Raw genomic sequence first — 26082 nt, forward strand, 5'->3', positions numbered from 1 at the left:
CCTTTAAATCAGTTGGCATTTCAATTTCCATAATTACTGTAATAGTTCAAGTGATAATTGTACATGTTTCCTTCAACTTCACTTGTTCTGTATGTCATCTTACAGCTGTGATATGTGAATCCAAAAATAGTACTTTGTATGCCGAACAGGAATGCTTGTCTGCCTCTAGCTATGAATAGGAGCACATTACTCATATTTGACAACCCACGATGGCTATTGTGTTAACTTTTGATTTTAGCTATATTTCCTGTAGATTATTTTTGTTGGCCACCCAAGGTGAAAGGGTAGCAGGGAAACAAGCTGATGTCTTATGGCTGAGAATTTAATGTTTTTAAATAGCCACTTTAAGGAAGAGGAGGTCTCGGAGCATTGTTGTCCTGCGCTTGGCTGCACAGGGGCGCATTTATCAGCACATGGAATTGGTATGACGAATATTAACATAATATTAACCCTCATAATTTTCCTAGGTCACCATAATCAGTTTAGACCCCACTGTCTGAAACTTCCATTCATGGTTTGGAACAAAACACAGTTTCCGGTTTCGCCTGAATGCAGGGAACCGTGGCTTAAACAAATGTAGTTAACAAGCCAGGATCTCAAACCATTATTTGATATTCCAGTTTGTTAACTGCCTGTGGTTTCCCATATTATATGAAATGGGAAATGGTGGTTTGATTCCAAACATTAAGAGAACCTTCACATTTTCACCTCCCAGGTGCAAAGGAGATGGAAAGGAAAATTTGAGGATGTGGGCCCTGGGGCTCACTACAGCATATTCTCATTGATACTAACCACGATTTGTTGTGATATCTGAATGTGGCCTTAGTCATTACACTGCAACAGCACGAGTGTGTGTATGTGTATGTATATGTCCCAATGAAAGAGTTTTAAGTGAGATTCTAATCTAGCACTGACTGTCTACTTTAAATTAAAGACTCTGGTTCATATTTGCTTTCAGTGTAGTAAAATTAATTAATTGCATTGAAATTTCATTGTCTAAGGTAAATTGACTACACCTTGGTTTAGAAAAGCGCCATTGTTCTTCAAAAGGCAAAATGTTAAGAGATAATTGTCCATTCATTAAATTAGGCACCGTCTGCATTCCAGATAAGAAGCTAGAACAATAAATGTAATCATTACTCAACTACGTTGTAAATTAACATTATTCCTTCTGGTCCTCCAATATATCAGTGACCTTTCCAAGGCTGCATTTATCACACATAACAAAGAAAAAGTTATACAGCTAATTTTGCTGGTGCTTACACTGATGTATTGCTGATCATTTTGATTATAAATGCTTGTGCCACTTTCTTAATTAAAATGGTATTATGGTGGTGGGTGAATAGCATTTTCCTTACCACCAGGGATGAAAGCTTCTGTGAAGCATAAGAGAGCAAATACTTCCTTTTCCTATCCATATAGGTCAAACCAAGGTGAACGCAGTAAAGAGCTTGGGTGCCATTCATATGAGCATGTCGCATTAAGATGGTGTAACTTCAGTTGGGCAAAGCGGACGATTGTCCCAGGCACAATACAGACTAAAGATTGGGTCCAACACTAGTTATGCTCACAGCAGAGCCATTGAAATTAATGGACATGACTACCTTAGGTCCATGAATTTCAGTGGGTCTACTTTGAGTAGAACATAGCTGACTACAACCCAATATTGCCACATTAAAGTAGCGGAGGACCTTTGGGTCTGAAATTTCAGCGGCACCCTTCGCAATGCTAAATTTTGGCACCACCACAACCACCTCTTGCCTTCCATTCTACATCATAGTTGCGCCCCCCCCAAAAAAAAACTCCACACCCATTGTGGTCAAACCTGTTGCGCTCCCCTAAATGTGTCTCTGCTTGAAGGTCTTGTAACTGTGTCCTAGTCATTGGAGGTTTCTGTCCCTCTCTTATACAGTAATGCTAAAACTCAGGACCATGCCGTGAAGCTGAATGACAGAAGACAAATAAAAAGTATTTATTTACGCAGTGCACAGTTAAACATTTTCTCCCAAGGGCTATAGCAATGGCATACCCCACAGGTGTCCCTAGAAAACCAGGACACCCTGTTTTCTATTGCGAGAGAACGGCAGCCATTACGGTTGCTGTGATCTCGAGCGATTTCCTCCCCGAGAAAAACACTTTGGGGGGGGCAAAATTGCAGTGTCCCAAAAGGCACAGATGAGAATCACAAGATGGACAAACAAAGAGACACTCACGTCCTGCTTGCACACTTCCCAAAGAGATCTGAGTGGCCACTGTAAGAACAGGACGTGATTCGTTGGGCCTTTGCCATTATCCAGCCTGCCTCTTATGTTCCTATGTTCCTGATAAAATACCAGTTCAGTCTGCAGATGTGGGGGGTGGGGTGCCACATGATTGTGTGATCCTCCATAGAAGAAAAAAATCCCCTCTGCTTAAAACAAACTAGACACCAAAGAGCAATCCGTGAGCTGAGCCTTGTCACTGACATGCTGCTTTCCTATGTGTATAGATGTCTTGGAGATTGTTCCGGGATAGATTCCAACATCTGTGGCCTGAAGTGACATGTCCCAGACACAGGCATACCACCTCTAGAAGAATTAGGTTTATGTTTGCAATTATAAATAAATGCTAAACTCTGCAATATTTCCTTTTCAGATCTGAATGTATATTTCCAGGTGTAAATGAAAAGCTAAACATCAGTCTCTGAGAGGCTTAGCTTGGGCAAGACCAGGCGGAATAGCAGTCTGGGAGGTTACCAGCTATTGAAAACTGCTTGAAGTATATGAGTAGAAAATTGTAGTGTATGGCTGTAGCTGATTGGAAAGGAACAGTGTCCAGGTCTTCCTCCTTTGTACTGAGATATTGTAATGTCAAGAGCTATAAACGCGAATGCACACCACCTTTTTTTTTTATTGTAAACTCAGATTTTAAAATATGCATTAATTCAGTTTTCTGCTTTATTAACTTTTTTTAAACCACTGAATTAAAGAGAGGGAGAAAATTCAGAAGGCAAGAGACTTCCGGGTTGGTGCCACTGTTTAATGGCGGATTCCCTCCGAGTTCCGGAGGGAATCGGCTCCGTAGCGTCTGGGTCTGGCCGCTGCGGCGAAGCGGGGACCCTTAAAATCACAGGCGCGGATGCCTGTGAACACAGAGACTCGGCGGGCACCATTTGCGCCCCCCCAATCCGCGACGGAGCCTTTTTAAAGGCTTCGGAACGGAGGCAGGGTAAGGCGTGGTGCTGAGAGTACTCCCTCGTCTACGGAGTGAAGCCGCAAGCCATTGACAGAGAGCGCCAACTTCTTCTAAGAGTGATTGGATCCTAAAACATCAACCCGTGAGTAATACGGAGATTGGAACTTTAAAAAATTTCTTATCTTGGATTTGGAACGAGCGGGAAGGGGCTAAAAAGGAAGTCCACCCCCCCCTCTTTGTAAACAACTTAAAGCAAAGGACTGGGCAGCTAAGGTCGAGAGAATCTGTTTCTTGCTTTTTTTTTTTTTTTAACTAAAGATCCTGACCTCACGGTTTGGACATTATAAGAGGATATTCTGGAGGATAAAAAGAATTTTGGGAGCTGAAACTACACCCCCCCCCCTAGACCCGGGAACGTCCGATGAGAAAGCCTGTTGCATGGAAGATTTTGACAGCTGTCAAGTGAGCTGCTAGTCAGCTAGTTGTCAGCTGGAAAAAGAGAACATTGTTTCTGCTGTTTTTGCTGGTTTATTCGGGATAACTTGTTGAAAATAAGGTTGATACAAAATAACTGGACTTTTGGTTTTTGAGCTGAAAGGAAGATCAAGGAATTAAATCCCCCTAGAGGGGTAACAAGGATACTACATTACAAAAATGGCTGGAGTGTCTAAATTCCAAGCAGAATTGGACAGAGCACTGGTTCTCTTGGGAAACTTACAAGATGAGTACGATGCTTTGTCTACAGAGGTAGCGCTATTACACTGGACAGTAAACAACAGCTTGGAGTCTGATAAGGATTTGAAACAGGAAGCCTATTCAACTGAACAAATAAATGAAACCGAAAGCGTAGACACGATGGAGCAATATGTTCTTTTTGAAGAAAACGAAGGAGGAGATGGAGGTTTGCAGGAGTCAAAGGAGAGCTACAATATGAGGCCTGACATGATGATAAAAAAGGACAATAAAAACTGGATGCGGAAAGCCTGGTTTGATTGGGAATTTGGAAAATGGAGAGATCCTCTTTTGAGGAGATCTGAAGACCTGAGGATTATAAATTTGTTGAAGGTGGAAGCTGGAGCTGTGGGGACATTTGGATTTGAAAGAAATTTGAAACAAGAGTTGGAATACCCCATAGGCTTTGCTTTTGCTTTTAAGTATGAAGGACTGGCTAGAAGCAACACCGATTCTGTTGGGCCGGAGCCCCTCCGAGACCTGGGGCTTAACATCAAGGTCTATCAAAGAGACCGGCAGAAAGGAACTGAGAGAGACATAAGGGCCTCGGACCTGAGATCTCCAGGCTAAATAAATAATATAAAGACTGATGGATATTGGTTGGGGACTGGAACCGGGAGAAGGGTGGGTGGAGGTTGGGAATCCAAAGGGTACATAAGGATAATTTGCATTGCTTTGTTTGTTTTATATTTTGTTAGTGGTAAGGAAATTGGGTAAACCGTGGAAGGGAAATTTTGGTCGACTTTAGGAAAAAGGTTCAAGAATAAATTAATGAGGTATAAGTATTGATGTGTAATTTTAATAAAGTGAAATTGGTTTTTTTTTTTTTTAAAACTAAGTGAGAATAAGGCTGTTAAAAATAAATGGAGGAAATGGAAAAAAGAAGTAAAGTAAAATAACAGTATGTTAGAATAAATGTTTAAGTTAAGGTGAAGAAATAAGTTAAGGACTTGCTGAATTGACAATTTAAATTGGAATACAAGAAGGGGAGGTGTGAGGAGGTCTGAGAAACAAGGTTGAGGAAAATAAGTATCAGAAACTGTATGTGTTTTTTCTATTTTTTTTTTTGTTTAGTTTCGAACATTTTGTTTATTTTTATTTTTTAGTTTTTGTTTGTTGTGTGTTTTTTGAAAAAACCAATAAATATTTAATATATAAAAAAAAAAAGAAAATTCAGAAGGCAAGAGTCCCTTCTGAATACACACTCTAAATGTCGTACTTTGGGGTGGAAGAACTGTATCAGCAAATTCAGAGAATCCTGAAGGATAGCTGTGTTTCGGTTTGTGTACCATTTCAGGAAGAGTGAATTAAGTAAGGTCACATTAAAACACAGACCAATTTCTTCCCCTTTCCTAACCTTGAGGTGTCTGGCTAGCTGCTTCCAGTTTACAAAAGCTTCTGTCCCTGTTTGTCTCGAGGGCATAAGTCAGGTGACTGGTTATCTGTGGCTTTGCTGAACATGTAGAACCCCTAAACATAAGCTGAGATAGTTGTTGCAGCGTGTGCCCATGACTGAGTTTGCTCCAGAAGCAATATAAGAACATAGAAGAATTTTCCACCTGTGCCATCTTTTTAATTCTTTAAATGTCGTAATAGCAGCCATGGGAAACAATGATATGAGACAGCCATCTTCTATAGGTTTTGATGGTGTTAGCAGATCTTGGAAATATGCACTGCCGTAATTTAAAGGGCACTGCCTTAATTTAAAGTATTTCATAGAATTGTAGGATTTGGAAGGGACCCTGAGGATCATCTAGTCCAAATCCCTTCAGTGCAGGAATCCTGCCCATATTTCTCTTGCGTAAAATAAAGGTATTTTCCTCTCTTGCAGTTGCTTCCAAATCAGAGGATGCTCACTCTGTGCAAAGGAGCCCAAGGAGGCCCCAGAAACCGAAGACACTAAACAACCCCGAAGACTCAACATATTACACTCTCATACATGTAAGCATTACTGTCAAACGATATGGCTAAAATCTGCCCCTTTAGCTTGTAGTTGAATGAGCAGCTCTAATTCAAGACTAATATTGGCGAGTTGAATGTTGGTGTGATGTATGTTCTTCCAAGGTCAATCCCCCAAACTCTGGCCTTCAATGGCTTAGATATGTACCCCGAAACCAGAATGTTCATTGCAATTCCACGTTTTGGAATCTCATTATTTCTGAGCATCTGCACCAAGGCAGCGTCGTAGTGCTGCAACTTATTTTCTCAAAGTGAAAGGTAATCACAAAAGGGAAGGACTGAGGGTTACAAGGTCCACTATCTGCCACAGCTTTCCAAATCTGACCCTACTGCTGCTTAAAAGGGGAGAAAGGGGAAAGGGGAGGGGGACAGTGATCAGATATGTCAGAAGGAAATGGAAAAAGCTGTTTTGTAGGTTCCTCTTAAGAGCAATTAAGCCCACTTGCTAGAGGCACATGCATACTATTGACCTACTTAGCAGCAGGTGACAGAATACATTTGCTTAGTCAGGCTGCCGCTATTGCTGGCACTCAAAAGTACAGCAGAGGAATTGGAAGAAGAGGAGAGCAAAACAAGGGTGGAACTAGATGTTCTGGAGCAGCCACCATTTCACGTATCTTTGCTCCCTCTTTCTCACACATCTGTGATGATAAATGCATGATGCTGTGGCATCCTTGCCCTGTTTGTTTCTCCTCCATACCACTGGGAGACAATGATGTAAGCCAAGGGCATGAGATGAAAGGCACAGTGATGTATCCTGTGGCATCATATCCTGTGACATAATAGGCATTGAGAGAGAGAGAGAGAGAGAGAGAGAGAGGACACGCTCCATGTCTGTTACAATGGCATGGTTTGTGTGTCACATTAAGCCCAAACTATGGCTTAGCATAGGGACGTGGGTGGCGCTGTGGGTTAAACCACAGAGCCTAGGACTTGCCAATCAGAAGGTCAGCGGCTCGAATCCCCGCGACAGGGTGAGCTCCTGTTGCTCGGTCCCTGCTCCTGCCAACCTAGCAGTTCGAAAACACGTCAAAAGTGCAAGTAGATAAACAGGTACCGCTCCAGCGGGAAGGTAAACGGCGTTTCTGTGCGCTGCTCTGGTTTGCCAGAAGTGGCTTAGTCATGCTGGCCACATGACCTGGAAGCTGTATGCCGGCTGCCTCGGCCAATAAAGCGAGATGAGTGCCGCAACCCCAAAGTCGGCCACGACTGGACCTAACGGTCCGGGGTCCCTTTACCTTTACTTTATGGCTTAGCATGCTGGTCCTGGACAAGACATCACAGCTGCTTCACTCCTCCCAAATCATTTTGCCTCTACGACGCACTGAGCTAAGCCATGGTTTGGCTTAGCATGGCATCCAAAGCCAGACTCTTCAGCATTCAGTGGTTAAGAAATATATTGCATAAAAGTAATAATAATGATGGTTTAAAAGCTTTTGAGGATAAGAGGACATTACAATTGTCCAAGAATTGATGTTTCCCCAGGTACATCTTCTCAAATGCCACTGCGTTTGCATGCTTCAGTGTTTCACCATAGCAGGTAGTGTGGCTTACAAAAAAAATTGTGGCATCTCTGAAATATAGACAGTGGGGTTGGGCTGGAGGGTTAGGTCAAGCCATCTGTGAATTTTAAATCAGGTTTTTTTAAAAAATTAAATTAAACAGAGTTTCAGGAGTGGCATGGAAGAGTCTGTAACCTGAAGGAGTGGGTGGCAGAGGGGAGCGGATGAGACCATGATGCACATCTTTGGGTCACAGAAAAGGACCATAAATTAACATTTGTACAGACCACATAATCATAGTTATAACCACTCCAAAATTTGTGTTTTCAGAAATCAGTCCAGGATGAAAAGCGGAAACCAAGAAAAAACAGGTAGCTTTTCTTGTTACTTCAGAAAGGCACAATTGTATGTTGGTGTGACAGCAAGGGGGAATTGTTAATTGATATGTAAGGAAAGGAATGTTGTTACACGATCAATGCTGAAGACAAACATTTGCAGGGTCGAATTCTTGCCTTTTGCTTAGGACAAAATTTGTTATTGAATTCTGAACATTGGTTTATTTATGCATCCCATCTACTTGTCCCAGGGAGACTGTGAAAGACGTGAACAGGAAACCAATTTTAAAAAAAAAAATTGTGGGGGGTAAGGGTGGACAAGCATAATCCAGTCATGACCAAGGTGCAGGCCTTTGAGAAAGCCTTAACGACTCATTTGTTCTCTGTTGCATTTGCTTAAATAGTTTTTATTGGGTTGCTGAATTGAATTGGTTTTAGCTGTAATATTTAATGGAGTTTAGTATTTTACTGAGGTGAATGTTTCTCAATATCATGACTGATTCTGTTAATGGTTATCACAGTTTGGGGATGGGGGGTTCTTTTGATGTTGCTGTTACCAGTGTTAATATATTCTATGGAACCCCCCCCCCCCTTTAGAGTGTTTTGACGCTCAAACGTGGCCTATCAGTGTTTAAAATAAATAAAATAAAACACAGTTTGACTGTGGCATCACACACCTATCTGTAAATTAGGTTACTTTAAAAAAAAAATCAAAGAAAATCCTCAACTCAAACAAAAATATTGATGATCCTTAAATGTCCATATTTTCATTTACAATCTTTATACGTGTTGCATTTTCTCCTCTAAGGCTAATAGCATTTGGGGGGGCAGGGGATTTGACCCACAACGATGGCAGAGGGGGGGAAGTTGGGTCTTTGCCTCCTCACCCCACTGCCATCAGCCATACTCCTCATGGCTGCCTTTGAAGAAGCATGTTACATTAGGGATTCCTGTCAGGAAACGCCAGTATTTAGCAGTGTTGGAGATGGTATGCCTCTGAATACCTGTTGCTGAGAATCACAAGCTATGCTTGCAGTCATGTCCTGCTTACAAGCTTCCCAATAGACATCTGGCTGGCCACTATGAAAACAAGATGCTCGAGTAGACAGACCTTTGGCTTCATCCAAGAGGGCTTTTTAATATTCTTATGCAGACCCTCCAAGTGTCCCTATTTTCCAGGGACAGACCCAGTTTTACAGAAGCCGTCCTGGTTTCTGATTTGATCCCAGAACACCCCACTTTTCCTTAAGGTAAAGGGACCCCTGACTGTTAGGTCCAGTCACGGACGACTCTGGGGTTGCAGCGCTCATCTCGCTTTATTGGCTGAGGGAGCCGGCGTACAGCTTCCGGGTCATGTGGCCAGCATGACTAAGCCACTTCTGGCAAACCAGAGCAGCGCACAGAAACGCCGTTTACCTTCCCGCTGGAGCGGTACCTGTTTATCTACTTGCACTTTTGACGTGTTTTCGAACTGCTAGGTGGGCAGAAGCAGGGACCGAGCAACGTCCCGGGGATTCGAACCGTTGACCTTCCCATCGGCAAGCCCTAGGCTCTGTGGTTTAGACCACAGTGCCACCCGTGTCCACTTTTCCTTAGGGCATCCCTATTTTCATTGGAGAAATGTTGTGGGGTATGTTACATGTAGTGTGGTCTCTTTGCCATCAGATTGACTGAAGCCCTCATCACCCTCTTGCAGCCCCATGAGACAGCCAGTTGAAGGGCTCATCTAACTGTGCAAACACCAGCACGCCTTTCACTTTGTTGTGGTCTCCAGTACCGTCCACCAAGATCTACCAATAGTTTGCAGAAAATAAAATAAAAATCAGTGGCATGGATTGTCGCAGGAGGTGCTGTACATGAATCGAATTCTTTTATTTTATAAGCGCTCTCCGGCCCTGTGCTGAAACAGTTAAACATAGAGATGGTGATTATCTCTGTGCTCCTTATTGATCAGCCTAAGGCATTCATTCATTTCTGAGCCTGACTTGCCTCTGATAATGTCACATTTTCACTGATACCGCAAAATGCTGAATTTCAATGCCTTGCAGCCTTGGCTTAGCAGAAGCCTTGCCTACGAAATTGCAAAGTGGAGTGCATTTTGGTGTTAAATGCATAAATCCTTAGAAATAGGGGCTTATAAAGGGAGTTCTAATACAGCCCTAATTATATCAGTAAGAGTAGCATTGCGGAAAATTGCCCAATAATTGTAGAGCCTTTCAGTCTTGGTACAACGCTGAAGTACACCCAGCGCAGATTTTCTGTATACCTTCCAAAAGACCCCCATCTCTGGGCCACAGCAGTGGATGTTTTAAATGACCAGTGTTTTGCTTTTCTATCCTGCAGTAAGACTTGGGGGAGCAGTTTTTTATTCAGAATTCTGAGGATTCCCATTGCATCTTTCTGGAACTCAAGGACTACATTTTTTAGGCACAATATAATTTATGGAGTGCTTTTTAATAACTGTCCTTAAACCTAGCAATGCACAAAGACTGAATAACGACCTCAGGTCCATTTCCCACAGATACTAATTTCTATGTCTGTATGTCCCAGAAAAGTGTTACATACAGAATGAGCAAAATAATGTGAGATGCTTTTATTGGATCAGACCTTCTGCAGGATGTAGAAGTTTGCCCAGCCTTTCAACATTGTTAGAAGATGGTCATTAAAGGATATCTGGTAGAAAAACATATTTCCATCATAAGGATGTTTGACTGTTCAACGCAGAGAAGACAGACAGATCGCTCTAAGTCTTGTTCCTGCCCATTTTCACTTTGGACACAAAGAGATCCATTTCCTCATTTATAGTAGATTCCGCTGCCCCCTCCCAAATTCAAATCTGTATGGATATAATTAAAAGTAGATGCTCACAAAAGGGCTTTCAAAGCCTTTTAAAAACACAATGCCCCTGCCCCCATTATCAATAAACATGCATATTATCCCACTGCCGATTTTTGAATGAATACTTTGTAGACCATATAAGGTATGTAATGTAGCTCTTTAAGTAGCTGATAAAAAATAATGTCTGTAGCTTTACATACTTTTATATTGAAAAGCATTTTTCTAGCTGTCTTTTGTTGTACTGCGCTGTTGCTTTGCAGATATATTCCAAGCAAGGTATGACATTTCCATTGTATTCTTATAATAATAATTTCTTCTCTTTTCCATATAGAAAGTTACATTTGTTGCTCAACAATTATATTATATTCCAATTCCACAAAACTAGTGACTTCCTGCTCACCCGACATCGATGTTTATAACCCAAATTACATACAATTGCACCTTAAGGTTCTGTCTTATCTAATTTCATCCTCTCTAACACATTTCTTAATATATTCTGCTATTGTTTTACACTTCAAACCCCGCTGTGGTCTTCACATATGGGAAATAACTTTTTATATAGACTAGAAAGGGTTTCCAGCCTTTTTAAAAAGATTCTAAATGTGTATCTTTTATCAGTGCCATCAATTTTACCATCTCTGCATATTCCAAGATATGACATCTCCATTGCGGAATGTCTTTTAACTGTATAAGATGACACAGAATAGGAATTTACCATATTGTTTGTTTGTTTGTTTGTTTTAGTCTGGGCAAGATACTAGATGTAGAAGATCCCTATTACCAAGAATTTTCATCCACTGATTTAATCTCAAATGCAAGTAATACCTGCACACGAGAAAAGACACCGCCAACAGAGCCCAGAACTGAAACATTAAGCGTTAGTGAAGGGTAAGTTATACCAAATAATTGTCAAACACTTTAAAATTCCACTGAATTAAATGGGACCTATCCTCAAGTCTTCCAGTGAAATCAGTAGTTTAGCTGCTTAGCTGCAACTGGATCATGCAGATTATCCAGAAGAAGGAACTACAGACAGCTTAATTTGCAAATGTGTATATTGTATTTTATCTGAACTATTTGCATCCTGTTTTTCTGAGGTACACACAAGTTAGCTCATCACAATGTTATTCAAAGACACTTATAGATATGGATTGTATGCTGAGTTCCTATTAGCACCAGGAGGCTTCAGGCCAAGACTAAACTGTTCCCTTTATTTCAGTGAGGTCTAAGCTCCGCTTAACTGGTCTCGAACCATAATTTATACAGCAAAAAACAATATAAAAAGGTAGACCCAGGCTGCAATCCTTTGCATCTTTGTACATTCGGGTCTTGCATCCATGTAAACAGACTGCATGACTGAAAGCAGGGATGTAAGAAAGCTTTGTTTTCCATTCTGTCCTAAATTCATAGCATACAGCGCTGTTTCTCTTCCATTGCAGTTCATTTTATGCCGAAAGCTAAATTATTCATCTTGCTCTCTGCTGTGGCAGAATTATATAACTTTTGTAATTCATTACATTATTCCACCCCAATCATTTCCATGCAAAGGAATCACAATGCAAAGTAATAAATTACGTATCGTTTGTGAACTGAAAGCAACAGTGAATACCAATTGCATTCACTGGATTGATTTCCATTCTGGCCATAGAACGAATAAGCAAACATTGGCCTTTTCCATTCCTGTTTTCATCAGAGTTCTCTGACATCCCTAATCAAAAGTCACAGTGGCACAAGCCACGAGCCATGTTCACAGCAGAAGCCAGGCCTTTCTAGTGCTCTCTTTCAGCCTGTCCAAAGGCCTTTGTGAACCAAGAAGCCTTAGGCTCTTGAACTGGAGCTCAGAGGTGAAGAAAAATAAATGCATATCCATAGGACTGTCACTTGAAAAGGCCCCATTCACAGTGAAAGAGAGAGAAGGAAGGTAGGAAGGAAGGTAGGTAGGTAGGAAGGAAGGAAGCAAGGAAGGAAGGAGAGAGAGAGAGAGAGAGAGAGAGAAAGGAAGAAAGGAAGGAAGGAAGGAAAGAAGGAAAAAGAAAGAAAGAAAGAAAGAAAGAAAGAAAGAAGAGGATCTGGAGTATGGTGCTCAGAGATTAGCTCAGTCATCATTGGGTGTGGATATGGGTCCCAGCTGTGGGCAACCCTTGAAAGCTCCATCCACCTTGATGCCCTCCCGTACAAAGCAAGCCAAAAGTGAGAGGTTAGGGCATGGGTAGGCAAACTAAGGCCCGGGGGCTGGATCTGGCCCAATCACCTTCTAAATCCGGCCCACGGATGGTCCAGGAATCAGCATGTTTTTACATGAGTAGAATGTGTGCTTTTATTTAAAATGCATCTCTGGGTTATTTATGGGGCATAGGAATTTGTTCTTCTTCTTTTTTCCCCCCAAATATAGTCTGGCCCCCCACAAGGTCTGAGGGACAGTGAACCGGTCCCCTGCTGAAAAAGTTTGCTGACCCCTGGGTTAGGGTGATGTCAGCAGTATCCAGGGTCCCTCTTCTACGTGAGGTTTTGTGGATGAATTGTGAGTCTGGGCCCTGGGCGAGAGCCAGAGTGGATGGGTTGAGTCCTGACTGAGTGCCAGAAGGCCGAGAAGGGAAGTGTGTCAGAAAGAGAATGAATTGATACTGGTCTATATTTATTAGAAATGTGTGTGAATGTAACTGTGTTTCTTGTTGTTTAACTTGTCTTTTGTTGATTTACATTTCTGCACCCTGCTTAGAGATATTTTTTTATATATTAAGCAGTACAGAAATGGTCTAATTAAAATAAATAAAAAGAAATATATGGTGAGAGGTGCTCTGTAATATCTTGGTTTCCTCAAAGAGCATCTGGATCTGGTCCATAAAGTCTTACATTTCTTATGGTTTAGCACAGTTGGGGTTAAGAAGACAGATAACACAGCTGATGGATCGTACCAAGAGGATCATTTCCTGCCAAGTCAACGTTTTCACTGCACCCTGCTTTAGTTCCCAGCTTTTATGTGATGTCCCCCACACGGCATACATTGTGCAGTTTCCACCTGCTGCAAAAGGAGGCTGGGAGGGAGAGGGAGAGTGAAACAGCTGCAGGGAGAAGAGGGGTGCAGGTTTGGTTTGTTTTATTGCCAAAGGTCAAGGTTAAGTAGTGGATTAACAAAGTTTTCCAAAGTAAATGTGTTGATTTCTTATTGCAAAAGCACTTCTGTTTCCCTTCTTCCTAGGCCAAGGGTCACAGAGACTCCAGTGGAAGAGAACAAAAGCAAGGATAATCCTTATGACTATCAAAAATTGTTACGGAAGACCTCTCAGCGCCGGCGCCTTATCCAGCAGTATTAGCTGCTGCTGCTGCTGCTGCTGCTGCTGCTGCTGCTGCTGCTGCTGCTGCTGCTGCTGCTGCTGCTGCTGCTGCTTTTTGGTTTTCATCAGCATAAGCTTCTCCTCCTTTTTTTTTTTTTTTTGTATGGTTTTATACTGTGTCCTTTTCTTTTTAATCTCTCCCCCCGCCCCGCAATTCTCTCTGGCATTTTAAATCAACTGTGTGCTTACGTTTGTGGACACACAAGATTGTAGCGCCTTACAGGGAAAGATGTCAGGGTTTACAGAGTACTGTAATTTGTTAGGTGGGTTTTTTTAAAAAAAAGAAAATGTAAATGTGTGAAAAATTATTTTATTAGTATGCTGTAACTTATTAAAAGTCTAGATAACTGAAAAAGCAAATCATTGTTCTCTTCTCTTTTTCTCCCCTATCATTTTTCTACAGTGAAAACTCAAACGTGGGTCTTCCTTTAGACTAGGTTTGTCTGCTGACCTTTGAAACTCTCAGACACATTATATCTTGTTAAAATGGAGCTATTTCAATTCACGCAAACACATAAACAAAAAGCAAACCATAAACATCTGGTACAATTTAACAAGGAACCAACTTGAGCCAGCTTTCGCCATACTGAGTTCCCGTTCATACCCAAAAAAACAGGAAATGCAAAGTGTGTTTGATAGCAAAATTCTGCCAGAAGGATTCCGTGGGAAGAAGGCAAAACACCATTCAGTTTGTTAGGGGTTGTAAGTAGACAAGTGTTCCTGCTTTTTCTCGCTTCTACTCCGTTTGGTATAGATCCAGATTCTCCTGAAAACCATTAGTCTTTGTTGGGATTCACAACGGTTAGGGAAATATGAATTGGTTTATTTCCTGCTGGTTACTTTGGGAAGAAGAGAGAGAAACGGATTCTTCAATAATTTCACCTATTTTGAAACAAATGGAAATACTGAATGCTGCTAGCATTCCAGTTTCTGCACCAGTGATTTATAATTGACTGGTAGGTTCTCTGCACAGAGGGGAAGAGTGACTCCCATTTTCAAACCAGGTGTTTTCTCAGAAGCTACTTAAGGTGTGCGCTGCCAGCAAGCCCTTCTACCACTCTTTAGGCATACACACAACCATTTTAAAAGCAGTTCTTCACTTTCCATTCCATTGGTATGCGTGTGAGTGGGTGCTTTTTCTTTCTTTTACAGTGTACATTTGAAAGTTGCTGGAAGGAGGGGTGTTCAATTGCTGAAACTGAAAATCCCCTTTAAAATGTAGATTCTACTTTCATTAGCATACTTCTACAAAAAAGGGGGGAGGAAGCAAGACCAAAGGGGGCGACTGAGCCACAGTCAACCAGAGACAAACTCAGGAGATGACTTTTAGGAAGCTACGATCTCCCTTTGCTCCTGTTCCCTATCTGTCAACTGGGGAATATTAATGACCTAGATCAGCCTTGGCCAGTCTGGCCCCCTCCAGATGTTTTGGACTTTGACTCCTGTCAGCCCCTGCCAGCATGTGATGGAGGATGCTAGGTTGCCAAAGGCTGGCCTACATTGCAGGACTGCTGTGGCAATGAGTGCACCTTGCATACTGGAAGTCGGAATATGTTTTATTTGCAGTTTTTTATGTTTGTATTGATGTCTTTTATTCCTGTATGACTAGTTCAGTCATGCCCATTAGTATTTTTTTATGAATTGCTAAATAAACACAAATATAAAAATGACCGTTTAAAGTGGGAACCTGAGTCCAAGCAACGTTTGGTTTACTTCCAGTGAAAGATAAATCTATTGGGGGAGGAGAATGTACAAGATTCTCTTGCACTGAAGCCCATGTTCCTCTTTTACTTTTATGTGCTTGTCAACTGGAAGCTTGAAACAAACTCAAGCCAGACCTGCCCTTTCATAAACACGAGTCTTGTTTCCCCGTCCAGGCAGTTTTAAAAGGAAACCAAGAGACTGCCTGCTTCACTGAACACAAGACTTAAACTAGCTTCAGGATACAGGAAGGTGGAATGTGTGCTATTGATGCCCTGCAAATCCAGCATTGCCTGAGCTCTGCAAGAGTGGCTTTCTCCCAATTGAAGTGCAGAGTGTTTGAGGACTGGGACATTCGCAGGGAAACCAAAATGCTTGTTTACAAAGCTATTGTACTACCATCCTTACTGTATGCTTGTGAAACATGGACCACTTACCAACCCCATCTCCAACTTCTCGAAAGATTCCATCAATGGTGTCTCTAAAAAATCTTACACATCACTTGGGAAGACAGGCAAACTAATATCAGTGTACTGGATGAAGCAAAGATCACCATTGTTGAAGCAATGATTCTTCAACATCAGCTTTGTTGGACCGGTCATGTTGTGTGGGTGCCTGATTATCGTCTTCCAAAGCAACTACTCTATTCTGAACTTAAAAATGGAAAGCGTAATGCTGGTGGTCAATAAAAGAGGTTTAAAGACTGTCTCAGAAATGTAGTATAAACACCGACAACTGGGAAACACTGGCCTGCGAGCGCTCCAGTTGGAGAACAGCCTTTACCAAAAGTGTCATGGGCTTTGAAGACACTCAAACTCAGCACGCAAGGGAGAAACATGCTAAGAGGAAGGCACGCTTGGCAAATCCACACCATGATCAGTTCCCACCTGGGAACCATTTTCCCCACTGTGGAAGGACTTGTGGGTCCAGAATTGGCCTCCACAGTCACTTACAGACTCATTATTAAAACCGTGTGTCAGGGACTCAGGAGCAGGAGCTCTGGGGAGAGAGGAAATGGAGAGCGAAGGGGAAGAATCCGAGGGCAGCGTAGGGGAGTATGACAGTGGCCCGAGAGATTCCATGAGCTTCTCCAGTGAATCAGAAGATTCCCAGAAGGGGGCGCCTATGGTCAGGGCAAGGGGGGTCCCAGGGGGGACGCACCAGAAACAAGGAGACAGAGGGGAACCCCAAAGCAGCAGTGGGGGATTGGGACCAGTTTCCCCACCAGAGCGTAGTGGGGGGGAAGAGTCACATGTGTCAGGGCCAGCGTCTCCTCCAGCGGGGAGAGAGAGTGAGTCAGGGCTGACCACGCCTCCAATGGAGGGGAGGTCAGTTGCAGCTAGCCCCCCCAGAGGGGGAAGCAGTGACAGCAGCAGCAGTGAAACGGTCAGGAGGAAAGTTACCGGCTGGGCGCGCGCGCCAAGTTCAAATGTACAGGCGCGGGGAACAGCAGGAGACCCGGATGGGGAACCAGCTCCTAAAGCCCGCCGGAGGGAGGGGGAAGGCTCAGGGGACTCAGCGTCAGAAGAGGCTAGAAAGGGCGAGACCCCAATGGCCAGGCGGAACCAGAGGCGGAAGGAACTGAGGAAGAGGTGGAGTAAGGCTAGAATCTTAAATTGGTGTCTGGGGGGAGGAGACTCAGATGGAGCATCAGCGGTCTAACAGTTGAGACGTAGAGCTGCGCGCTGCGGCTCTGGAAGTGAAACTGAACTTCAATAAAGGCTTTTGTACTTAACAAAGAAGCAGTGTTGGTCCTTTGTGAGCTGGGACCTTGGGCAGCCCTGACACCGTGTTTATGGAAGACAATCTTACTCGGCTAAGAGTGATCACCAAAGAAAGAAGAAGAAGAATTCAGAGAACAAAGGAAGAGAGGCTGCTGGCAGCTTTAATATCTGCCTGGTGTCTCCATGGGGGGGGGGGAGGTGTCTCCATGGGGGGGGGAGCGTTGTCCCCTAACTTCAAATATTCAGATAACTCAACCAACAGCATGTTAGCATCCACACTGTCTGGAGCCTGCACCCTTGTTTCATGTGCATTCTTAACTTTTTGCAGCTCCTGAAATCATCTGTTGTATTGCACTGCCAATCTCCATGAACCTGGCATGGTTCATAAATGAAAGGACCCTCTGCTTTGAGGCTGCTGATTAGTCTTACTGTTAAATTGGAGAACTGAGCAATAGCTTCAAGAGGCCCTTGATTTTGAGGGAATGTGCTCATGCTTTCTATATTCACAAGTTTTGCAGAACATTACAGGGCATTGTCAAACGGTTCCCCCCAAATTCCACAGTGACTCCTATTTCCAGCTCAAAACAAGAGCCCAAAATAAATGTATACATTTTGGAAACTGATACCCTGAAACAGGGACCTGGTGTGTTTGCCATGTGTACTTCGCTGGCTTGCAGTCACCCCAGAGATGGTCCTTAATGCCTCCAGCATAGCTTGCTGGAGAGACTAATACATTTGTCTCTGCAGTTCATTAACTCACAAATGTGTTCTTCAGTCAGCCAGCTGAGGTCCCTCTTCGTACCACCTGTTTAGTGACATGCTGAGCCAAAAGCTACTTTGGGAGAATAAGGGCAGGCAGGAGGCAAGAAAGAAAGGTTCTCTGTTTCTCTCTCTCTCATTCTGTCTCTTACAGAGGCCTCAGCAGTGCTAGATTATATGGAGAGCACACCTGACTATAACTGTGTTATGGTCCTACTGCTGATTTCACAGTGCCCATACAAATGCACAGTCCTGACCCCACACTTGTGCCATAAGGCTACCAACTTCCACTGCCAGCCAAGTTCATCAGCTTTCTCTGAATTCTGTGATCCAACAACCCACCAGTGGGGCATCTTTCAGTGAAAGCCATTATCTGGTTTGGGATGCTCCAGAAACAAAGCCCAATGGAGCTAAGATGTATTGTGCCTTTCGTTTCTCTTTTCACATGTGTCAGGGAATCAGGAGCAGGAGCAATGGGGAGAGAGGAATGGGAGAGCGAAGGGGAAGAATCCGAGGGCAGCGTAGGGGAGTATGACAGTGGCCCGAGAGATTCCATGAGCTTCTCCAGCGAATCAGAAGATTCCCAGAAGGGGGCGCCGATGGTCAGGGCAAGGGGGGGTCCCAGGGGGGACGCACCAGAAACAAGGAGCCAGAGGGGAACCCCAAAACAGCAGTGGAGGATCGGGACCAGTTTCCCCACCAGAGCGTAGGGGGGGGGGGGAAGAGTCACATGTGTCAGGGCCAGCGTCTCCTCCAGAGAGAGAGTCAGGGCTGACCACGCCTCCATCGGAGAGTGGAGGAACGGAAGGGAGGTCAGTTGCAGCTAGCCCCCCCCCCGAAGGGGGAAGCAGTGACAGCAGCAGTGAAACGGTCAGGAGGAAAGCTGCTGGCTGGGCGCGCGCGCCAAGTTCAAATGTGCAGGCGCGCGGGACAGCAGGAGACCCGGATGGGGAACCAGCTCCTAAAGCCCGCCGGAGGGAGGGAGACGGCTCAGGGGAATCAGCCTCAGAGGAGGCTAGAAGGGGCGAGACCCCGGCGGGCAGGCGGACCCAGAGGAGGAAAGAGCAGCGGAAAAGGTGGAGCAAGGCTAGAATCTTAAATTGGTGTCAAGGGGGAGGAGACTCAGACGGAGCATCAGTGGTCTGACAGTTGAGACGTAGAGCTGCGCGCTGCGGCTCTGGAAGTGAAACTGAACTTCAATAAAGACTTTTGTACTTAACAACGAAGCAGCGTTGGTCCTTTGTGAGCTGGGACCTAGGGTAGCTCTGACAACATGCTTCCACATTTTTCTAGAGCAGGGCAGCCTAACAGATGTCATTGGGTTACAGCTCTCATCATCCATGGCCATTGGCCATGGTGGCAGGGCTGATGGGTGCTGTATTCCAGCAACATCTGCAGGGCCACAGGTTAGCCATTCCTGCTCTGGAATGTTCATAGTACCACATTTTCCTCCCATTATTTGGGGTGTATTTAGTTCCAGCTCATCTGTAAAGGTTACAGGGGTACCAGAACCTGACATGGAATTGAAGAAAATGAATATAATTCATGGGAAGCCTTAGTAGTTCTTCTGTTCAGTGCACTTTTGCCCATCTGCCAGACAAGATGTTGGGGGTGAAGGAGCTCAGGAGCAGTCACCATGGTAAGAGGGACAGAGAGAGAAAGGGAAGGTGAACCAGGGGTCTAGCCATGGTTTAGGAGATGGGGACCTAAGAGCTAGTCTTACATGGTACAACCAGCCATATGGGTGTTGTTTTGAACCAGGGTTGGGGAACCTTTTTCAGCCTGAGGGCACATTCCCTGAACCTGCAACTTCCTGGGGACCCAGCAGCAAAGAGTAGCAGGGGCTAGAGGCAGAAGTGGAGGACATAAAAGATGCGACTCTCATATCTGTACAGTAGGCTGCATTCCAGCCATGCAAAAGTCAGAGGTTGATGCACACCCAGGCATTATCACAGATCAAGGATGTGTTCCAGCCGGGCTTGAACCATCCAACTTTTTGCTCTCACTGCAAGCTGACTTTGTACTCTTCTCAGTTTCTCTCTAGGTGGGCACGGCTGTGGTGGGATGGTGTTAAACATTTCAGGAACCAGAAATGTTCAGAGAGTTGCTTTATTCATTGTCCCCAAAGGTCTGTGGTAGGAGAGTCACAGCCCAAAGGCTGCTCAAATATGACTGCTACTTACACCTCCCCTAGCTTCTTCCTAGCTGTCCCTGCTTTATGGATTGTTCTGGTGGGTTGCTATTTGCAGGCAGAGACTACTGGTGACACTCTGAAGGTTATGGTTCACCACGGAATCTTTAATAACTGGGGCATATGTGATGTGTGAGTGAGTTTGTTTCCTGGCACCTCCTTTTGTTGGGAGACGGCTCTGCCACAGTCTCCATCCCCTTCACGATGACGCAGAAGACTTGAAGAATCCATTTCCAGAGGAGCAGCAGGTTGCAGCAAAAACAACAGAGTCTTGTGCACACCTTAAAGACTGACAAATCCATTACGGCATCAGCTTTTGCGACTCAAGCCCACTTCATCAGATGCTAGTCCGTTGTGGCATCTACACTGCTGCGGCAGGCAGGGTGGAATCCAATGTGTTTTCCCCAATAGGCAAGGTCACTTCCAGACAGAGCCGCCTGAAATCCGAACGCGATCAGAGGATCCCTCTCACTTTTCCAGGCTGATCCTGAAGCAGCATCCCAGCACCGATCTCGAATGTCTTCCCTTCCGAACGTCTGAATTCCCCGTCTGAGCGCACGAGCCGGAGTCCTCGGCCACCACGTCTCCTACACCTCTGCGCTGTCCCTGCGAGGCAGTTCTTTCCGCGAGGGGTCAGCGCGTTTGTCGCCAGAGCCCGAGTCGGCCAGCGCTGCCCTTTCCGCCGCCTGGAAGGGAGTCGTGATCAGACGCACAGGCAGCGCGTCCCTTCGCCATCCGCGCCACAAGTCCCGGGGCTAAAGAGGCGATCATCTGGCGGAGCGCAAATAAATGCACCCCGCCGCCTGCCCGCCTCCTCTGTCCGCTTGGCTGTGAAAGCGAAGGGCGAGCGGATCAGCACCATGGAGAGCGCCTAGCGCAGCCGCTCGCTCGTCTCCCGCCCACCCAGCCAGCCAGCCAAGCGCCGGTGTCTGTCTGGAGCGCACAGCCAGAGCGCCACGCTCAGCTGCTTCTCCCGGCGCCGTCGTCGCCGCCATCGCCACCCGCCTTGCCCGGCCCTCTCGCCCAGCCACAACCCCGCCACACGCTCATTCACACACACACACACGCTCCCTCCCTCCCCCGCCCTCCCCGCGTCTCTCTGTCTTTCGCACACACAGCCCCGGCGCGCTCGCTGCACTTCACCGGCTCCTCGCAAGCACCGCAGATGGCAACTCCCGGCGCGGGTTTTTGGTCCTTCGGGTCTGAAGATGGATCCGGAGACCCTGAGAACCCCGGTCCAGGTAGGAGCCCCCACTCACTCACTCACACAGTCACCCCCCAGAAAGACCACGACGCATCTTTCAGCGCCTGCCTCCTGCGCAAAGTTGCCAGCCCAGATCCTGGAAGGGCTGGCTTGACCCTGACCTGACTTTTTTTTCCATCCCCCACCGCTGCCACCGTCGTCTGGTTTTATAATCGTTCGTGCCTTTGGCCGCCTTGAGAAGACCGAGGGGGCCTCCCGTGCCTGCCTGGAGAAGGCGCCCCTCTAAGAAGGGATTCATTTGGAGGGGCCAAAATACCAGGACCTAAAGAAGACGCAGCGGGCCGCCTCACCTGCGCGCAGCGAGGGACCCGGAGCGCCCCTGGCCGGCTCGGAGAAAAGCAGCTCAGTGGAATATCTCTCAGGATGCTGCTACCCGGCTGGGACTCACCCAAACACAACTGTCCCTAAATAAAGGGAAGGAGCGGGGTGGGCAGAAGGGTGGACACAGGTTGCGTCGCTGAGAGGGGACGGGAGCGCTTTTCGCTTAAAAAGTGTCCTGGATTGCTGAAGGATCCATATGCTTGCATCGCCAAGACTGCTTGCGCGCATTTGTCCGCTTGCTTCATTCTAACGCGCCTCTTCCCATACGGAGGGCTTGGGGGCAGCTAGCAATACGTGCGCAGCTCAATCCTAAGCATCTTCTTACTCAGAAGTAAGGACCCTCTGATTTCATTGGGGCTTTCTGCTGTCTAAGTATGCGCAGGATTGCAGCCCTTACGTTACCCATAACATAACCCATATACCATGCGCTAAATCCTAAGCAAGCCCCCGGCGAGGGGGAAGCATCATGTCTGGTCTGCAGTGACCCTGTTATGTGTGCTTGCGTGGGGGGCCATCTTCCTCATCGAATCCACACGAAACGACCCGTCTGATCCTATATTCTTGTTTCTCCCCCCTCAGCAAAAGCTTGGTGTCAAGCTGCCCAGAAGTTTACAGGAGGCATTTCAACCAAACTCTGTGGTAAGCGATGAGAAGGAAATGGGGGAACCAAATCGCAGGAAGACGCTTTAATAAAATAGGGCGGGGGAGGAAACAAAACAAAACAAAACAAAAAATACATTCCCTCTCCCACCCCACCCCACCCCCCGCGCGCGCACCCTCCCTTTTCCAAAGGATCCGAGGAGGACTTCCCAGAGTAAGTTGAAGACTCGGTGATGGGTCTATGGAGCCGCCTTGAACGAACTGTACTGGGTCCCCCACTCCGTGCTTTTGAGTCTCCGCTGTGCCACTTAGGCTTCGCCCTTTGTGTCTTTGTTAGCTTTGCTGTACGGAGATGGGGAGAAGCCCATGGAAACGGGGGCTGCGAAGGAGGACCCGAGCTCGGCCGCCAGGAAGGCCCCTTGCACCTGCAATAAAAAACCCTGCGGTTGCCAGAAAGAGGATGTCAATTATGCGTTTTTACACGCATCAGGTAACCATATCCTAACTGGGGTGGGGGTGTCAGAATGGGGTCAGCCGGACTGAAGGCTTCGGAAGCCACTCATCAGCTGGTATATGTTCCAAAGGAGGAAGCCTTTTGGTGGAAAGCATAATAATCCTGGTTCATTAAATCCAATGGGAACTTTGCCATTGACAGAGCCTTGGTAAACATCTCTGTGCGACCACCCTGGCTTCCCCTTGCCAAGCGGATTTCGATTAGGCAGAGGCTGAGCAATGCATAAATACGTGTGTGTGTGTGTATACCAGGACACAATTGATTGTCGTTAGCATTCTAGGTTCTAAAGGCAATAAATGTCGTTATCCCACTTTAAAGCGTGTGTTCGGTGGTGATGTGTGAATGGGTGTGCGGCGAGAGGGAAATCCAGCAGTTGGAATCAGGTTGTTAATTCTGGAAACTCTTGCCAAAAAGCTTATTGACAGGATATGAATCTTTCTGCTTCATCAAATCCCTCCGAAACCTTCTACGCCGAGTGGCAATGTATTAAACCGATAAATGGCCTTCCTCGGAATCACAGGCGCTGGTTCGACATTCTCAATTAGTCAGCGCCTGGAAATATTGGAGACTGATACCGTAGATTCTTTTCCTAACTACCTTATGGTGGTTTCAGCACCACTTGGAGGGACAGCGACTAAGAACAATTTAAGCCTTAACTGCGGGGAGAGGCATATTGGTAATTGACGACATAAATGTCAGAATTAAGGAGAAATTAGTGGTGGGAACTCATTACAAGACATGGCATGCACGAAGTACAAAGATGTTTACTATTTTGAAAGCGAGGCAATTGCACCTTGATTTCTAAATTTTTCTTTTTCATTTAATCCGCTTTTTGGTAGATGACTCTTATTTTTATTTTTATTTTTGTTTTTTTAAAAAAAGCTCAAATATCCAGTACAATTAGAAACATGAGTAGGAGCAATGAGATCTTTAACGGAACCATTTTCAAGTAATAAATCAACTTCTAAGTACGGGGTTTTGTTTACTAACAGAGACATAAAGGTACAGTATTTATATTACCAGGAAATGAACATTTGTAAAATAAAGCTTCATTGGCTTTTGTAGTCGTCTGTACCTCTGAATAATATTTAACATAAAATAGACCAATTTCGATGGTCCACCGTAAGTAGAAAAAGTGTCCCAAACCTAACTATGAAATCAATGTCGTATTTCACCGCTTTCCATCCTTTCAGATCTTCTGCCAGCCTCGGACGGAGAATTAGCTACTTTGTCTTTCCTACAAGATGTTATGGACATTTTGCTCCAGTACCTGGTGACAAATTTCGACAGATCAACCAAAGTTATTGATTTCCATTACCCAAACGAGCTACTTCAGGAATATAATTGGGATTTGGCAGATCAACCCCAGACTTTGGAAGAAATTCTGTCGAACTGCAGGATCGCGCTAAAATATGCCATTAAAACAGGTAACAGCTACCTTCGGGTGTTATAATGCAAAATGATTCTAGATTAAAGTCACAGGCGCCCCCCACCCCTACCCTCCGACTCTTTGTGCTTTTGGAATCGGGAGAGAAACCTGGTTGGTTTTCAGTATTTATTGTCTTGCGCTGACGTTTGGAACAAACAAGCAGTAATTCCTGCGCTGAAAGAGGGTAGAGAGGGGAGCTCTGTCTATTCGGTGCAGATCACTCATAGCTTCTTGGCTGAAAAGATACTACTAGCTGGTTTTGTTTTATGAGATCATGTAGCGATGGCTTGTGGTGGTGACAACAGGTTCTTGAATTAAAGACACACATTTTTGGCGTAGTGTAAATTACAGATTTCCTTATGACTGAGAGTAAAAGCCGTCTCAGAATTGTACAGTCGCTTCTTTTAGACGTCCTCGTCCATTTTTTTATTTTAATGGAAATTGAGCCAGCAAGTGAAAAATAGTTTCTTCTTCTTTTATTCTTATACCATCACTAAACATACCCAGGTCCATAAATGAGGTCCCGATCCTTCTTTCTTTCACGTTTAAAATCCTAGCAGGGACTTCCAGAGCGCAAATCTGGAGGCAAACCGGATTTACTCTACCTCGGCCCTACTTGCTTACGTTGGAGTAAGCTACATTGAAAATAGAGAGGCTTACTTCTGAGTAGACATGGATAGGGTTGCGGTGTTGTGCCACTTAACGGAAGGAGCTCCTCTGAAGGAAAGGTTGCAGCAGGTGGGTCAGTCAGTCTTGGTGAAGAAAGGAATACACGCAGAAGGGCATGGGGAGCAATCTGGGCTGTTTGGGCAGAACCAACAGGGCAAGAAGCAGCGGGTAAATTGAGCTCTGGCGCCTGGAGCAAAGTCCTGACCCCTGATGGCAAGTCTGGGCATCCTGAGCGGCACTGAACCGATTCGTTCTCCTAAATGGACGGCGGCCCAATAAACAAGGTGAATTAAATGCCAAATGGCCTTTTAAGCTCCACTTTGTCGCCCGGTTCAAAAAGAGGTTGGAACCTGATTGCTGGAAACATGAGCTAATAATCCATAGTGTGCCGAAGAGATTTCTCTCTCCCCCGCCCTTCTCTCTCTCACGCACACATACACACACGCGTAAGAGGGTGGACAGCCATGAAGATACAAGCTTTGGGCTGCAATTCTACCCACGCTTACCTGGCTGGGGCTAAACCCGCCTTGGAACCTAGTAGGACATTTCTGAATAAATAGGACCCAAATGATTCTCTCGCCGTTGATATCCCCACCCCACCCTCCGCCTATATATATATACTCAGAAGTAAATCCTATGGTATTCAACGGGCCTTACTTCCAAGTAAGTGTCCATAGGGTTGCAGCCTTTGACTACCCTACAGAATCAACAAACACAGAGTGTGAGGTTTGTATTGATTTTGCTTCGAGCTTCTTTTCTTTTCTATTATGGCATATTTCTGATGGGCTGGTTTCATGTGTGATTTTCATTGTGAGTGATGGTTTTTGCCTTATATTCTTTCCCTCCCTCCCTCCCTCCCTCCATGTACCTTTTAGGGCTTGATCGTGTTTTTTAATAATAATAATAATAATAATAATAATAATAATAATAATACTCCCTGTCAAGAAAACTCAGAGCCAGACGTCACGATTGGTTGCGTTAGCGTTTGACGTGCTGATTTACGACCTTGCCATCTATCAGCGGAGATGAGATTAT

The 26082-nt window shown here is 45.1% G+C and overlaps 2 protein-coding genes across 5 annotated transcripts in view; both read left to right on the top strand.

Moving 5' to 3' along the window:
* MYO3A (myosin IIIA) overlaps positions 1-14207 on the top strand; it is a 103294-nt gene extending 89087 nt beyond the window's left edge. For both annotated transcript variants that reach the window (XM_083579211.1, XM_083579212.1), the window contains 4 exons: positions 5738-5847; positions 7698-7738; positions 11285-11428; positions 13740-14207. In XM_083579211.1, coding sequence (XP_083435337.1) covers positions 5738-5847; positions 7698-7738; positions 11285-11428; positions 13740-13854 — 410 coding nt within the window. In that variant the 3' untranslated portion in view covers positions 13855-14207. The remainder of the gene's footprint in view (positions 1-5737; positions 5848-7697; positions 7739-11284; positions 11429-13739) is intronic.
* A 5999-nt stretch (positions 14208-20206) lies between these two features.
* The window catches only part of GAD2 (glutamate decarboxylase 2), a 39110-nt gene continuing 33234 nt past the window's right edge, over positions 20207-26082 (top strand). The window contains exons 1-4 of one of the 3 annotated variants that reach the window (XM_083579753.1): positions 20208-21491; positions 22415-22474; positions 22773-22925; positions 24143-24376. In XM_083579753.1, the coding sequence (XP_083435879.1) occupies positions 21416-21491; positions 22415-22474; positions 22773-22925; positions 24143-24376 (523 nt within the window). In that variant the 5' untranslated portion in view covers positions 20208-21415. Of the gene's footprint in view, positions 21492-22414; positions 22475-22772; positions 22926-23218; positions 23333-24142; positions 24377-26082 lie in introns of those variants that run through there. The other 2 variants (XM_083579754.1, XM_083579755.1) reach the window with 2 other exon arrangements.

The sequence above is a fragment of the Podarcis filfolensis genome (genome assembly GCF_964270895.1).
Source record: "Podarcis filfolensis genome assembly, chromosome: 12".
Classification (NCBI taxonomy): Eukaryota; Metazoa; Chordata; class Lepidosauria; order Squamata; family Lacertidae; genus Podarcis; species Podarcis filfolensis.